General features: G+C 33.7%; 1 protein-coding gene across 5 annotated transcripts in view; it reads left to right on the plus strand.

Moving 5' to 3' along the window:
- Positions 1-4,539: 4,539 nt before the first annotated feature.
- LOC107151461 (ankyrin repeat and KH domain-containing protein 1) overlaps positions 4,540-15,602 on the plus strand; it is an 84,175-nt gene continuing 73,112 nt past the window's right edge. For 2 of the 5 annotated variants that reach the window (XM_048811647.1, XM_015496890.2), the window contains exons 1-5: positions 4,549-4,765; positions 6,353-6,500; positions 7,699-7,846; positions 12,400-12,633; positions 14,668-14,762. In XM_048811647.1, coding sequence (XP_048667604.1) covers positions 4,566-4,765; positions 6,353-6,500; positions 7,699-7,846; positions 12,400-12,633; positions 14,668-14,762 — 825 coding nt within the window. In that variant the 5' untranslated portion in view covers positions 4,549-4,565. Of the gene's footprint in view, positions 4,766-6,352; positions 6,501-7,698; positions 7,847-12,399; positions 12,634-14,667; positions 14,763-15,602 lie in introns of all 5 variants that reach the window. The other 3 variants (XM_048811648.1, XM_048811650.1, XM_048811649.1) reach the window with 3 other exon arrangements.

Genomic DNA, 15,602 nt, shown 5'->3' on the forward strand with positions numbered 1-15,602 from the left:
TGAGGATTGAACCCAGTGCCTTGCACGTACTAGGCAAGCACTCCATCGCTGAACTACAATCCCCAACCCCTTATTTTTTATTTTGAGACAGGGTCTTAGTAAATTACTGAAAGTGGACAATTTGCAATTGTCCTGCCTTAGCCTGCCAAGTAACTGGGATTATAGATGTGCACCACTATGATCTGCTTAAAAACATTGTTTTTAATGGGTACAAAATCATTCCTCATGTGAATGTACAAAATATATCTAGCAAATTCTTTATTGTAGTTATTTTTCTCATTTTTGGAATTTTAATTATTGTTACAGTGAACATCTGTGCTCATTAAGTTTTGTCTGGCTTTCAGATAATTTTAGTTGTTGTTGTAGATGGACACAGTAACTTTTTTTAAATTTATTTTTATGTGGTGCTGAGGATTGAACCCAGTGCCTCACACATGCCAGGCAAGCACTCTACCACTGAGCTATAACCCCAGCCCTCAGATTTTTTTTTTTTTTTATAGCAGAAGTACAGGCTGAGTGCAGTGGTGCACACCTGTAATCCCAGTGTCTTGGGTGGCGGGGGTGGGCTAAGGCAGGAATATCATGTGTTCAAAGCCAGCCTCCACAGCAGTGAGGTGCTAAGCAACTCAGTGAGACCCTGTCTCTAAATACAAAACAGGGCTGGGAATGTGGCTCAGTGGTTGAGTGCCCCCGAGTTTAATCCCTGTTATATGCATTCCCCCACCAATTAGTAAAAATTTAGTAGTCCTTCTTTTTTTTTTTAAGTTATAGATGGACACAATACCTTTATTTTATTTATTTATTTTTATGTGTTGCTGAAGATCCAACCCAGTGCCTCATATGTGCTAGGCAAGCACTCTACCACTGAGCTACAACAACCCCAGCACCTCAGATAATTTTTTAAAGAATGGATTCCTTAAAATGGAATTACTTAGTCAAATGGCATGAGTTTGTACTTTTTTTTTTTTTTTTTTTTTTTTNCTCAGTGCCTCACTGAGTTGCTTAGTGTCTCAATAAGTTGCTGAGGCTGGCTTTGAATTCACGATCTTCCTGTCTCAGCTTCCCCAGCTGCTGAGATTACAGTCATGCACCGCCGTGTCTGGCCTACTTATTCATTTTAATCAGTGCATAACTTAATTAAAAATAGCTCTTTTTTATTTAATAGACATCTTTAAAATTTTTTTTATTTGTAAACGGACACAATACCTTTATTTATTTATTTTTATGTGGTGCTGAGGATCGAACCTAGTGCCTCACACGTGCTAGGCAGTTGCTCTACCACTGAGCTACAATCATAGTTCCTACATAAAAGACATTTAAATAAAAAAAGAACATAAACTTGTACTAAAACATGTCAAGCTATGTCAATTATTTGTTCTGAAGTATCATAAAAGAAAAATTTGTGATAAAAACATACCTTCTCAAAATAGTACATATTATTTTATATTGTATAATCTGCTCGTTATTTGCTATACAAAGTTTTCATGGCATTTTAACGAAAACCTTTTATCACTCCTAAATGCAAAAATTTTATAATCTCTGAATATGACCTTTTTGCAATATGTTCACTTTGTATAGCATTCCTTTTATTTGTTTAATGCATTTATGCATGCACATTATACACACATAAGAATTTCATCTAGATGAATAATTTATAACATTAAAAAAAAGTGCATAGAAGCTTATTAGGGTGCCATATTTTTACCTTATCCTATATTAATGCTGTTAAGATGTGGAATACTCAAGGTTTAAAAATGTATAGAAAATTTCATTCAGCTTATGAGTGAACACTTTAATAAACATTAAAGAAACATTCAGAAAGATCATAGCAGCCCTTAAAATAATAAGAAAAATTTGTATTTTGTCAGTTAAGGACTAGGGGAAAAGTAAAACATGAAGGAAATTAGCATTTTTATATTGTTCTTAGAAACAGACATTGCATTAGGAAAATATTTACTCAATATCTTGAAACTCTTTAAACTCTCCTGTTATGGAAAAGCATAGTGGCATAAAAGCATATAATATAATTTGTAGCAGATTAACTTTTGGTCTTTGTGTCTTTTAAACTGATAGAAACTTAAGATTAGATGGAATAAAATATTTAAGTATCCAGCAAAGACTGATAATTAAAAAGAAACAAAATGTAAAGATGGATTATGTTGGATTTCCCTCCTAGTCTGGATCTCTTGTGAATCTCCTAGTTACGCTTGTTTTGCTTAGATAAGAGAGAAATATGAAAGGTGTTTCTCTTCTCCAGGTCTCATAAGGACTAATTTTCTGTTCCTTGCCAAGCCCAAATTTGTTTATGGTTGGTAGTATATATTACTTTCTGGTTTAGGCTACAGAACTGTTGTGAGAACTATTCTGTGATCTCCCCAGTTAAGAATTTTAAACTCATATCTTTTTCTAATGTGTACCTCATGATTCTCATTCAGAGTTTTTGGGGTTCATTAAGCATTCTTTCTCCCTTTTTCTTTGGTTTATAGTATGACTGGTATAAATAGCGAGATATATCTTAGAGTGACTTGTTTTTATAACCTATATTATGAAAGAGAAAATAAACTTTGAAAATAATAGTTATCTTTCAGGAAGTATCAGAAAAGATTAAATTTTAAATTTTTGTATATTTTAACAATTTAAACTCTTGACATTGATGGATATGATGTTGTGTCCAAAGAAACTGTCAAATATATTTAAAAATAGTGTGCCTTTTTCTAAGACCTATGCAAGACAGTATTTAAATTTTCTTTTCTTTTTTTCGTGTGTTTGTGTGTGTGTGTGTGTGTGTGTGTGTGTGTGGTGTTGGAAATTAAATCCAGGGCTTCCACTCAAGCTAGGCAAATGCTGTATCACTGAGCTACATAACCCCAGCCTTTAAGACAGTTGTTTAGTGAACATTTTTGTGTGTGTGTGCAGCGAATATTTTAATTTGCTTTTTGAACATTGTGTAGAGCCTATAGCATTCTAGTGGAATTTATAGAATTATTTTTGTGTTTTTAGTTATGAGATCATGGTAAACATTACCAACCTTTCTTAAGGAAGATAGCTGGATTTTGTTGGTTTGTTTGTTTTTGTGATATTGGGGAATTGAATAACCAGGGCCTTGCACATGCTAGTCAAGTCCTCTACCTCCTAGATCCGTAGCCCATGAAAAAATTCTTGTCACCAGTTTAACTTAAAGCAGAGCTGAGAATACTCTTTTCTTTAACATTGAGGTTCTTAGAAAAAATTGAGACCATGTCAAGAAGAATTTTAATCACATGCATATTTTGATCTATCTTTACTCCAGATACTATTAAATATATATATATATATTTATTTATTAGTTGTCAATGGATCTTTATTTTTAATTTATTTATTTATATGTGGTACCCAGTGCCTCACACATGCTAGGCAGGTGCTCCACCGCAGAGCTACAATCCCATCCCTACTGTTGAATATTTTTATATGTAAGCATTTATGAAGTGCTAAATAATTTGTTGTTTTTTTTTTTTCTTTTTTTAAAGAACATTAAGGGCTGGGGTTGTGGCTCAGTGGTAGAGTGCTTGCCTAGCACATGCGAGGCCCTGGGTTCGATCCTCAGCACCACATAAAAATAAAATAAAAGGTGTTGTGTACAACTACAACTAAAAATAAAATATTTAAGAAAAAGAACATTAAAACCTTCAATTTTAAGGGCTGGGGATATAGTTCAGTTGGTAGAGTGTTTCCCTTGCATGCACAGGTCCCTGGGTTCAATCCCCAGCACCACAAAAAATAAATATAAAAAATAAAAAATAAACAACAGGCTAGGGATGTAGCTCAGTGGTTAAGTACCCCTAGACTAAATCCCTGGTTACCCCCCCCCCCAAAAAAAACAGAGGTAAAAACTTAAATTTTAAATACACACCTATTATAATATAGCTAAAGCAGTATGAACTGTACTAAGTAGATAACAAGTAGATAGACCTTCATTGTCTATCAAGGGTGTATATATACTTCCTTGCTTTTCCCCTGTGGTAATATAACTACATGTAGATGTTTAAGCATACATAATTTAAAAAAAAAAAAAAGAGGTCAAGTGTGGGACTATACATCTGTAATAATCCCAACTACTCAGGAGGCTGGATAGGAGGCTAGCTTCTGCAACTTAGGGAGATCCTATCTCAAAAAAAAAAAAAAATGAGGATGTTAGTGGTAAAGTGCCTTTGGGTTTAATTCTCTGTAGGAAAATAAAAGGCAGGATCATACTATACAAAATATCTCCTTCATTAATACCAAAAATACCATAGACATATACCCTATACCGGAGATTTATGGTATGACTGTGAACTTCTAAATCTTATTTACTTGAAACAATGAGCATCCTGTTAAGTTTTATTTGGAGTTAGGTAGAAGATAAATTAATAAGTGCATTGTGAAGATGGAAGCACTAAAATTTGGGTGGTTATGCCTTAGTCTTGACATTAGTGGCAGAATTGAAATTATCAACCTTGTCTTTGATAATTAGCCATATCTATAGGGACTATGTCCTTTCTTTGCCCTAGAAAATGATGTTTTGAAATGTAATTACAATTTGTACTTTTATGCCTTTTCTTCCCCTGTACTACCTGATTGACGGTCACGAAGGAATTGGCAAGTTGTCAACTGCTGATGGTAAAGCTTTTGCAGATCCTGAGGTACTCCGGAGATTGACATCCTCGGTTAGTTGTGCTTTGGATGAAGCTGCTGCTGCACTGACACGGATGAGAGCAGAAAACAGCCACAATGCAGGACAAGTGGACACGTATGTGTTTAATGCTGTTTATTAGACATCCTTGGATTTTACCAATTTTGGTTAAATATATCTTTTGGAAGAGTTTATAAACCTTAGCAAATGGATATTAGAATGGATATTACATTTTAAGTGAGTATATAAATGTATGTATATTATGTAGATATAAAATTGATCTTTTTATTCTTGCATCCAACTCCTATTCATTGAGCATTCATGTGGAATATATACTAGAGTATATAAGAAATCCAAATTCAACTTAATGAGGCCCTGTCTCAAAAAAAAAAAAAAGTCTGGGGTTGTGGCTCAATGGAATGGTTAAATGCCCCTGGGTTCAATCCCTGGTACAAAGAAAAAAGAAATGCAAACCAAAAACCAGGTTTCTACTTCTAAGTTACTTATTCTAGAGGTTATAGTAGTGAACTCTAAACTGGCTGCTAGAGAAGTAATAAATGAAATGGGTTACTAATGTAGTAGTCTAGTTGCTTACTACTCAGATATTACATGAGCATCACATCAGAGCTTGTTAAAAATACAGTATCTTGTTGCTGGGGATGTAGCTCAGTGGCAGAGCACTTGCCTAGCATGTGTGAGGCACTGGGTTTGATCCTCAGCACCGCATTAAAAAAAAATACTAAACAAATAAAGGCATGTTGTCCATCTACAACTATAAAAAACATACAATATCTTGGGGCTGGAGTTATATAGGTCAGTGATAGAGCAGTTGCCTAGCATGTGTGAGGCACTGTGTTTAATCCTCAGCAACGCATATAAATAAATAAAATAAAGGCACATTGACAACTTAAAAAAAAAAAAAATATATATATATATATATATATGTATGTATATAGAAACACAGACTCTTGGACCCTACCCCAGATTACTAAATCAGAATCTGCATTTTTTTTTCCTTTTTGTGGTACTAGAGATTGAATTTACCAGGGGTACTCTACCTGGGCACTATGGAGCTGAACCCCTCCTTTCTTCTTATTTTTTATCTTGAGACAGGGTTCTACTAAGTTGCTAAGGATGGCCTCGAACTCGTGATCCTCTTACCTCAGCTTCCCGAGTGGGGGGATTACAGGAATTTACCACCATACCACCAGAATCTACAGTTTTTTTCCCCCAGTCATTCTCTAGTAGTTCTCCCTTCTTCCCTTCTCCTGTAGAATCTACATTTTAATAAGAAATGTGGGTGATTTTATGCACAATAAGATTTAGGATTCACTGATGTGGTTAGTCATTTTATAGTAAAATTATTTTCTTAGATTTTCACCTTCACTGTTACCAAATAAGATTGTAAATGGAAATTATTTGAAGCATCTAATACTTCAAAAGATTTTATTTAAAATCAATTGTATTATATTAGAAAATTTTGAATGATAACATTATTGTTATTTTCAAATTTATTTTTTGGCTTCGTTGATGTGAATAATTAGAGTTGCAGACAGGATGCTCAGCAAATAAGATGTTCCTACAATATAATTTTTCTCTTTCTGTAGTAACATTTTTGTATGTGTGACTCTATACTTGATGTAATTTATCATAGGATCCTCAGTCTTCTTGTGTCAGGTAATTGTTGAATGGTTTTGTTTTCAGTCGCAGTCTAGCAGAAGCTTGTTCAGATGGAGATGTGAATGCTGTTCGCAAATTGCTAGATGAAGGCAGAAGTGTAAATGAACATACAGAAGAAGGAGAAAGCCTGCTGTGTTTGGCTTGTTCAGCAGGGTATTATGAATTAGCACAAGTAAGCAGAAATAATCTTTAGTAATTAAAATTGTAGAAAGGTTTTGATGTTTTATTTATTTTTATTACTTATAATTCAAGGCCAGGTTCTCTCCTTCCCTTTTCCCTTTTTGGCAATAGGCAAAATATAAATTTTCACAATTCATTTTATTGCCTGTACATGCAATGAGCATTGTTCATTTTTCTACCACTTTCTCAAAACTAGTTCTAATGAATAAGAAACTGATAGAAATAATAATTATATTTTAAACTTTTCTTTAGAAACAATATGCAGATAAAATAGGAAGAAGTGCTTTATTTCCATTGCATTCAGATTATCCCAATTCTTTTAGTGTTTTTCCTTTAGTGTTAGAGCAATATTGGGAAAGTCATATTTTTATCAGTTAATTTGTATCTAGTGAGTGTAGTTTTACTGCTGTCTTGTTAGATAACCTGAAACATGACACAACATTTTTTTGGGTGGGGCGGGTAGTGGTACTGGGGATTGAATCCAGGGGCCCTTAACCACTAAGCCATAATCCCAGCACCGCCCCTTCTTTTGTGGTGCCAGGGATTGAACTCAGGGCCTTGTGCATGTGAGGCAAGCGTTCTACCACCTGAGCTATATCCCCCCCCCCCAGCCTTTTTTTTTTTTTTTAATATTTATTTTTTACTTGTAGTTAGACACAATACCTTTATTTTATTTATAAATTTTTATGTGGTGTTGAGGATCGAACCCAGGGCCTCGCACGTGCTAGGTGAGCGCTCTACCACTGAGCCATAACCCAGCCACCCCCCCCCCACCCCTTTTTATTTATTTAGAGGCAGGTCTTGCTGAGTTACTTAGGGCCTCTTAGCTAAGTTGCTGAGCCTGGCTTTGAAAAACTTATGATCCTCTGGCCTCAGCCTCCTGAGCCTCTGGGATTAGAGTTGCACCTGGCTTTATAACACAACTTCTTTGACCGTAACAGTCACATTTTATAATAGGATGGCTAATGGGATCTTACTTTATTTAAAGATTAATATATTATGGTATTATAAGATATAGCATCTGACCTGGCATTATGAAAAGTAAAAATTTGTGTGTTTTCCTCAAAAGTGATTACTTTTGATTTTTCCTCATCCGTCTAAAATATCTTCCCCAATTCAGTGTTCTCTAGAAATACTATTAATAGTAAGAATTGATAATTTCTTTCTGTGTATGTTCTTTTGTTTTAAAGGTATTGCTAGCTATGCATGCTAATGTTGAAGATCGAGGGAATAAAGGAGACATAACTCCCTTGATGGCAGCTTCCAGTGGAGGTTATTTAGATATTGTGAAATTATTACTCCTTCATGATGCAGATGTCAACTCCCAGTCTGCAACAGGTATGCAGAGAATGATAATGTTCATTGGTATATAAATTGATAACAAGTAATTATAACCTGAGAGATACAAGTTTGATTCCTGGGGAAACCCAATATAAACTGTATAGAAAAAATATCTTAGCTTTTCTGTAGAATCTCTGAAGAAAATATAAATTAATTTGATATCTTCTAAAGTCTTTAAAACAAATATAATTTATTTGGTTAATATTAATGGTTTTTCTGCTGCAGTTTCTTTTTTTTTGCCACAATGATATGTAATGCCATAAGGAGGCAAAATTATGAAGTGTATCTCCTGTAATTCCTTATCTCATTTAAATACAACTTTCTTGATTTTAGGTTATAGATTAACATGAGAATGTTTACCTGGTAGGGTTTTTCATGTGAGTTGTGCTGAATACATTTTCTGGTAAGATATTCTTGTGTATCATAAAAGCTACCCTAGTAAGGACTACTCTTAGTTATTGACGTGTCACAGACTCATAGCTATGACCAGCCTTTGTCATATGTCTTGAGCTGTAGATGTAGATTTGGTAATGAGTTTCCTTGAGTCATAGTCTTTTAAAAAAGTGTTTCCTGAGGCTTGGGTTGTGGCTCAGTGGTAGAGCGCTTGCCTAGCATGTGCAAGGGCACTGGGTTAGATCCTCAGCACCACATAAAAATAAATAAATAAAATAAAGGTATTGTGTCTAACTATAACTAAAAAATAAAAAGTGGGTTTTTTTGGGAGAAGTTATGCAGATGGGGATATATACCTTGCTAAGTCATGTAGTAAATGTAGGTTAAAGATAATTATTAGGAGGAAAATATACCTAAAACAATGAATTGTCTTATGAATAAATCTGTAAAGATAAAGAAGTTAAAAAACATTAAGAAATAAATATGCATGGAAAGAAGGTGTCGAGTTTCTCTAAGTTATATAATGAAAGAAAAATAGTAATTGTGAGTAATACATTAGAATATTTTATGAGACTGATGGGTTACTTGTGCTGAGGAAACTTGCAGTAGAATATTTTTGATAAAGAAGTGTTGAAAGCAACTTTTCAAGATGACATTTAAAGTATTTGAAAAGTTGAAATATTTGAATGTATTTTTATTCTTCTGCAATTCTTTTAACACAAAGAAAGTTTTAAAAATTCAGTTTTAGGAGATATACATTTGTTATTGAAGAGTAATACAGACTTATTTAAAGCTTGCCTAATATTTTTTAGTATTTTATTTAATTTGATGAAAATGTATTTGTTCATTCTTATTTGCTATTCTGTACTTGGCTGGTTGAAGATAATATATCTATTATAATCTATTTTCACTTAGTTTACCAAATAATCAAAGAGACAATACCAAGAAATAAATGTACAACAACATAATTTTACAGTAACAGTTTTTCAATAGAATATTAAGTGCTTCAGTGCTATGACAATAATGTAAATGACTAAAAAAACCCATTATTGCTATTGATACTGCTGCTCCTACTACTACCACCATCATTACTACTACCTGATGTTTCCCTATATTTTTTCCATTTTTATATGTAATGAGAATGTTAGTCTTAGGAAAGTGGACTGTTTTGCCTGCCATTTAGTTCAGCTGATTAGCTTGACAAATACTGTGGTTGAACCCTTGAAAATGACTCCTTGTATTAATTTAATTTGGAAAAATCTCACATTTACATAAAGAAAATACATTTTAGACAGTATTGGTAAACTACTAAATTTACTTAATTTTTTTTATCTGATTATAAAAGTAACATATGCTCATTATAGAAACATTGAAGCTAGATATGGTGGCACAGGCCTGTAACCCCAGCTACTTAGGAAGCTAAGGCAGGAGGATTACGAGTTCAAGGCCAGCCTGGGCAATTTAGCAAAACCCTGCCCCCAAATAAAATAGAAAGAGCTGGGATATAGGTCAGTGGTAGAGCACTTGTCAAGTGTGTGTGAGATCCTGGGTTCAATTCCCAGTAACTGTCAAAAAAATTTGAGAAATGTGGGAAAGTAAAAAAGATCAAGGAGCATTCTCACAATCTTTGTGACACAGAAGTACCACTATTGCCATGTTCCATTCAATATTTTTAATGTAAAAAGATGCATAGTTGAAATCATAACCCTATGTGCAATTTGTTTGACTTCGCTTTTTTTTTTTTAAAGTTCTTTATAAATATTTGCAAGGTTTGTTTAATATTCTATTGTGTTGCTAGAACATCATTTTTGTTTTTTGCAGTGGGGGCATTCATTGATTGCTGAACCACAGCAAAAGATTTAAAATTAAGATGATAAAATAAAGATTTTGATTCCGGTTATCAGTGTCATGCTAGGTACATACTCCTTTGAGAAATATGCAACAAAATAGTATATTGAAACACAGATACAATAGTACACAGATTAAAAAAGAGATCTAAAGTAGATATAGGGCTGGGGGTATGGCTCAGTGGTAGAGCGCTCGCCTAGTGCGTGCGAGTCCCTGCGTTTGATCATCAGCACCACATATAAAATACATAAAATAAAGGTATTGTGTCCAACTACAACTAAAAAAATATATGTAAATATTTTTTTATAAAATAAAGTAAGTATAGATGAGGGGGGAATGGGGTTGTGGCTCAGTGGTAAAGAGCTTGCTTAGCACATGTCAAGCACTGGATTCGATCTTCAGCACTACATAAAAAACAAATAAATAAAGGTATCGTGTCCATTTATAACTAAAAATATTTTTTTTAAAAAACTCAAATATTGTAGGTACATATGTAATTCCTGATCTCTGGCCTTGCCTGTCTTCTTTCATGGTTTCTGAGGAACTGGGAGGGGATAGGGACTCTGAAGTTATTTGAAACAGTTGGAAAAGCACTGGATTGTTCCTGTATCTTTAGTTTTTTAAAAAGGAGGTGCTGCATTTGAGAGAAAAAGACTTTCTTGAGGTCAAGTTTACTTTTTTTTTTTTTTAAAGCTCAAAAGGGGTATACTGTATAGAAGGAAGGGGTGTCATGAAGCAGACAGTAAGCATACACTTTACAAAAATTTTTTTTTAAATTTTTGTACTGGGGATTAAACCCAGGAGTGCTTAACCATTGAGCCACATCCCCAGTCCTGTTTTTCTGTTTTATTTAGAGACAAAGTCTCTAAATAGTTGCTTAGGGCCTCTCTAAGTTGCTGAGGCTGGCTTTTTTACCACGATCTTCCTGCCTCAGCATCCTGAGCCGTTGAGATTATAGGTGTGTGGTACTGTGTCTGGCAAGCATACACTTGTTTGTGGTGCTAGGGACTGAAACCAGGGCCTTGTGCATGAGAGGTAAGCACTCTACCAACTGAGCTATATCCCCAGCCCAGGCATACACTTCTTGATAGACTCCTCTCTACACCTCCAGATGCTCAATGGAATACTCTCCTCGACCATGTACTCCTTCCCATTTCCATTGATGGCTTTTACTCGTACTTCATTGGAAAAATAGAAGATTTCAGAAGGAAATTACTTCATCTTCTCACCAGTAAATTTATAATCAGGCTCAGTTTTTAATTCATTCGTTCGTTTTGTCCAACAAACTGTGCCTACTGCCTGCATGTTAGAATCACTTAGGGAAATTGTTAAAAATATAGGTTCGTGTTCCTTCCAGACTCCAAAGCAGTCCTCTAGGGAGAGGTCAGGTTTTAAAACCATAGCTCTGCACTTCAGCTCTGTTGGGGTATATGTTAATCATTCTAGTCACTTGCTTTTACTTCCAGTTTCTTTGATATTAGATATCCTTTCTTTCCTTTAGGAATCCTACTCATCTTTTCAAGTCCAGTACAAATGTAGCTGTTTCTTCTTTGGAAAAGCATAAACCTAACAAACAAAAAAACTCGACAGCTTTATTGAGATAAAATTCACTTGTATAAGGGTACAATAATGATTGTTAGATTTCAAGAGTTGTTCCATCATCAATATAATCTAATATAATTCTAGAATATTTTTTATCATCACAAAAGAGTCCTATGCCCATTTCAATAATTTCAGACTTAGCCACCACTTGTCTATTTTCTAACTACAGATTTATCTTTTCTAGGCATTTTATATTGCCCAGACACTTATAATATATGGTCTTTTGTACTGACACCCCCCAGCCCTTGGTGATACTGGGGATTGAACCCAGGAGTGCTCTATTACAGAACTATATCCCCAGACTTTTGAGACAGGGGCATTTTTTTTTCCTTTATTTTACTTTGTATCAAGGATTGAACCCAGGGACACTTAATCACCAAGCCACATCCTCAGCCCTTTTTTATGTTTTATTTTGAGACACAGTCTTGCCAAGTTGCTGAGTCTGCCTTTGAACTTGTGATCCTCCTGCCTTAGCCTCCCAAGTCACTGGGATTACAGGCATGCACCACCACTCCCAGCCGTATTGGACCTTTAAGAGCATCTTTTAATTAGGAGAAAATTAAGATAATTCTGTAATTAGTGACAACAACAATAACAAAAGAACTTGAGATGGTAGTTGTAGTGTTTTATGTAAGGGAATTAAAGAACTATAACTGACTATAATTATATTTTGTTTCAGTTTCATATTTCTCTTTGTTCTTCATTAGGAAATACTGCACTAACTTATGCCTGTGCTGGAGGATTTGTTGACATTGTGAAAGTGCTACTTAATGAAGGTGCGAATATAGAAGATCATAATGAAAATGGACATACCCCTTTAATGGAAGCGGCCAGTGCAGGTCATGTGGAAGTTGCAAGAGTCCTTCTAGATCATGGTGCAGGCATCAACACTCATTCTAATGAATTCAAAGAAAGTGCTCTTACACTTGCATGCTACAAAGGTACTCTATATATATGTATGAATAGTTATAATTTTTTTGACAACTTTGAGTAGCAAGTATTGAGTATTTGAGTTAACTTTGTTTTATCTGTGCTATAAGATTATGTAGTTTATACGAGATTATATAGAAAGCCCATTTTTAGCCTGTATTTTCTGTAGTATAGTTTCCCAGTGTATGTTTCTTTTATTTTAATTTAAATTTATTTAATTAGCTATGAAGTCAACCAAATCACTTAGTACAGACTGAGATGGTTTCCATTACTTAATAACTTTTGTTTAATATTGTTTTTCCCCACCTTTATTTAAAAATAATACACACATAAAAATATTAATACATACTTGATACAGAAAACCTGAAAAATATGTTAAAGCACACAGGAATTTTTAAATGACATATAATGTCACCATCTAAAGGTAAAGAAGCTTGTAAACAATATTTTAGCAGTGTACTTCCAGTATGTTTTTAAGTATGTTTATAAAGAAGCACATATACATATATATTAAAATAATCATACACTAACACTATTTTATAGACTGCTTATTTTATTTAACAGTATATCATAAACATTTTCTCATCTCAACAAATGTTCTTGCAATATAACTATTGATGATCACATAGAATTATGTGAGTAGCTTAGTTGCATATATTACTAACTCAAATGATTTGAACAAAAGAGAAGTCTAAGAGTATGTTCTCTGCAGCTAATATGGTGGTTTATTTGTCATCATGATAGAATTTTATTTTTCTATCATCCGAGTATATGAATTCTGTCCTCAAAGTTACTTATAAGCCAAGATATTAGTTAGGGTCCCAACAATTCATTTTCTAGGAAGGCTGAAAAAGGTAAGGGCAAAACAGGGAGTGCCATGCCAATTTAGTAAGCTTCCTTTAAGGAATCTTTCAAGAAGTTTTTGCCTTATAACTCACACTTTCATCTCATTGGCTACACATTGCTACAAGAGAGGCTGGAAAATGTTGATTTTCAGTATTTAAGCATGTTGTCACCCAGATAAAATCAGAGTTATGTTATTAAGAAAGAATAAGACAATGGATATTGGATAGGTTACTAGCAGTTTCTGCCAAAGACATCAAATGGATACACCATAATTGCCTGTTGTTGGACACTTGAATTGTTCCCAGTTTTTCACTATTATTAAAAACACTGTGATAACATTCTTGTACAGACATTTTTGCCTAATCTCTGATTATTTCCTTAGGATAAATTCCTGGAAGTGGAATTGCTGGGTCAAAGGGTATGGACATTTTTAAGGCTTTTGATACATATTGCCAAATTGCCTTCTAGAAAGGTTGAACCAATTTACACTCCCACCAGCAGTGTTTGAGAGTGCCCTTTATCCCACCCTACACCCTCACCAACACTGGGTATTATTCTTTTTAATATTTGCCATTTTGATAGTTAAAAAGTGGTGTCTCATTTTAGTGTTTATTTCTTTAATAGGAAGGTTTAATATCTTTTTCATCATTTTTAATATTCATTTGTATTTGTTTTTTAAATTACCATTTCATATACTTCACCTATTTTTCTATTGGAGTGTTTGTCTTTTTCTTACTCACTACTAAGGCTTTTTATATATTAAATGTTTCAAGAAGATTGGAATTATTTTAAAGGGATTTTTCTTTGCCTGCTTATTGCCACAGTGAGTTTATGGTTATTTTAAAGCTGTTTTTTTTTTTTTTTTTAGAAAATGTGATCCAGAGATACTTTACCTGGCTTTCTATTTGATTGCATTGTTTTGATTTGATAAGTAATTTTATAGAGATTAAATTAAGAAATAATCATTATTGTATTACTTAACTAGAATTTGGACCAATTTAGTCTTTAAAATCTAGATAATAGGACCTTGATGAGAGCCTGCTTATTGTTTTTGAGTTTTGCTTTGTAGAATTGTCATTATTTATTGAATTCAAAATAAATTGTCATGAATTGTATGTAGACATCTGAAAGAAAAAGATGCTTTATTTTAATACTTACATATTCAATTGATAGTCAATTCTTAAAATTTTTTTTTAAAGGCCATTTGGATATGGTTCGCTTTCTACTTGAAGCTGGTGCAGATCAAGAGCACAAAACAGATGAGATGCACACTGCCTTAATGGAGGCTTGCATGGTAATTTTAATTGCACCCTTCTTAAAATTTAATAAGAAGACATGTATTTAAATGTCTGAAAATTATTAATTAGTGTTTGGTTTATATAATTTCTTATCTAATTCTCAATTAAACACAGTGAATGCTTGAATATCTGTGTTTTGGGAATAGGACTATAACATGTAATCCTAAAGTAATGTATTTGGCTTTAGAGATAGTGATAAAACTAATTTTGGAGATAGTAGACATATTTCTAATGTTTTTATAGCTTGATATTAAAACCTTATAAAGAAGACTGGTCTCAAAATATCCTCCTAATATTTTAAGAGTGTGTACTCTGGATAGTCTGTGTAACCTTAAAGACATTGCTTCTGTTGGATAAATTTTTTTTTAATTTTTTTTTTATAAAGATAGAGTGAGAGAGGGAGGGAGGGAGAGAGAGAGAATTTTTAATATTTATTTTTTTTTAGTTTTCGGTGGACACAACATCTTTGTTTGTATGTGGTGCTGAGGATCGAACCCGGGCCGCACGCATGCCAGGCGAGCGCGCTACCGCTTGAGCCACATCCCCAGCCCTGTTGGATAAATTTTTAATCCAAATATTTTGTCAAAGAGAATAATCATGTTTAATTCTGCCAATCCAGAAACCATTTTTCTTCTCTAAGTACATAGATATCATACACATGTATATCTATAAAAAGCATATCAAAGACATTCAAAGCATTCTAAGAAATTCGAAGGCAGCTTTACTAGTGAGAAAATGACTCTCAAAGTACAAAGTTTGAGATATGATTAAGTAAACTTTTCATTACCTTTGTTAATTCTTATTTTGTTGACTGCTGCTGTGACAAATCACTCAAA

Source organism: Marmota marmota, unplaced genomic scaffold (genome assembly GCF_001458135.2).
Source record: "Marmota marmota marmota unplaced genomic scaffold, marMar, whole genome shotgun sequence".
NCBI classification, from domain to species: Eukaryota; Metazoa; Chordata; class Mammalia; order Rodentia; family Sciuridae; genus Marmota; species Marmota marmota.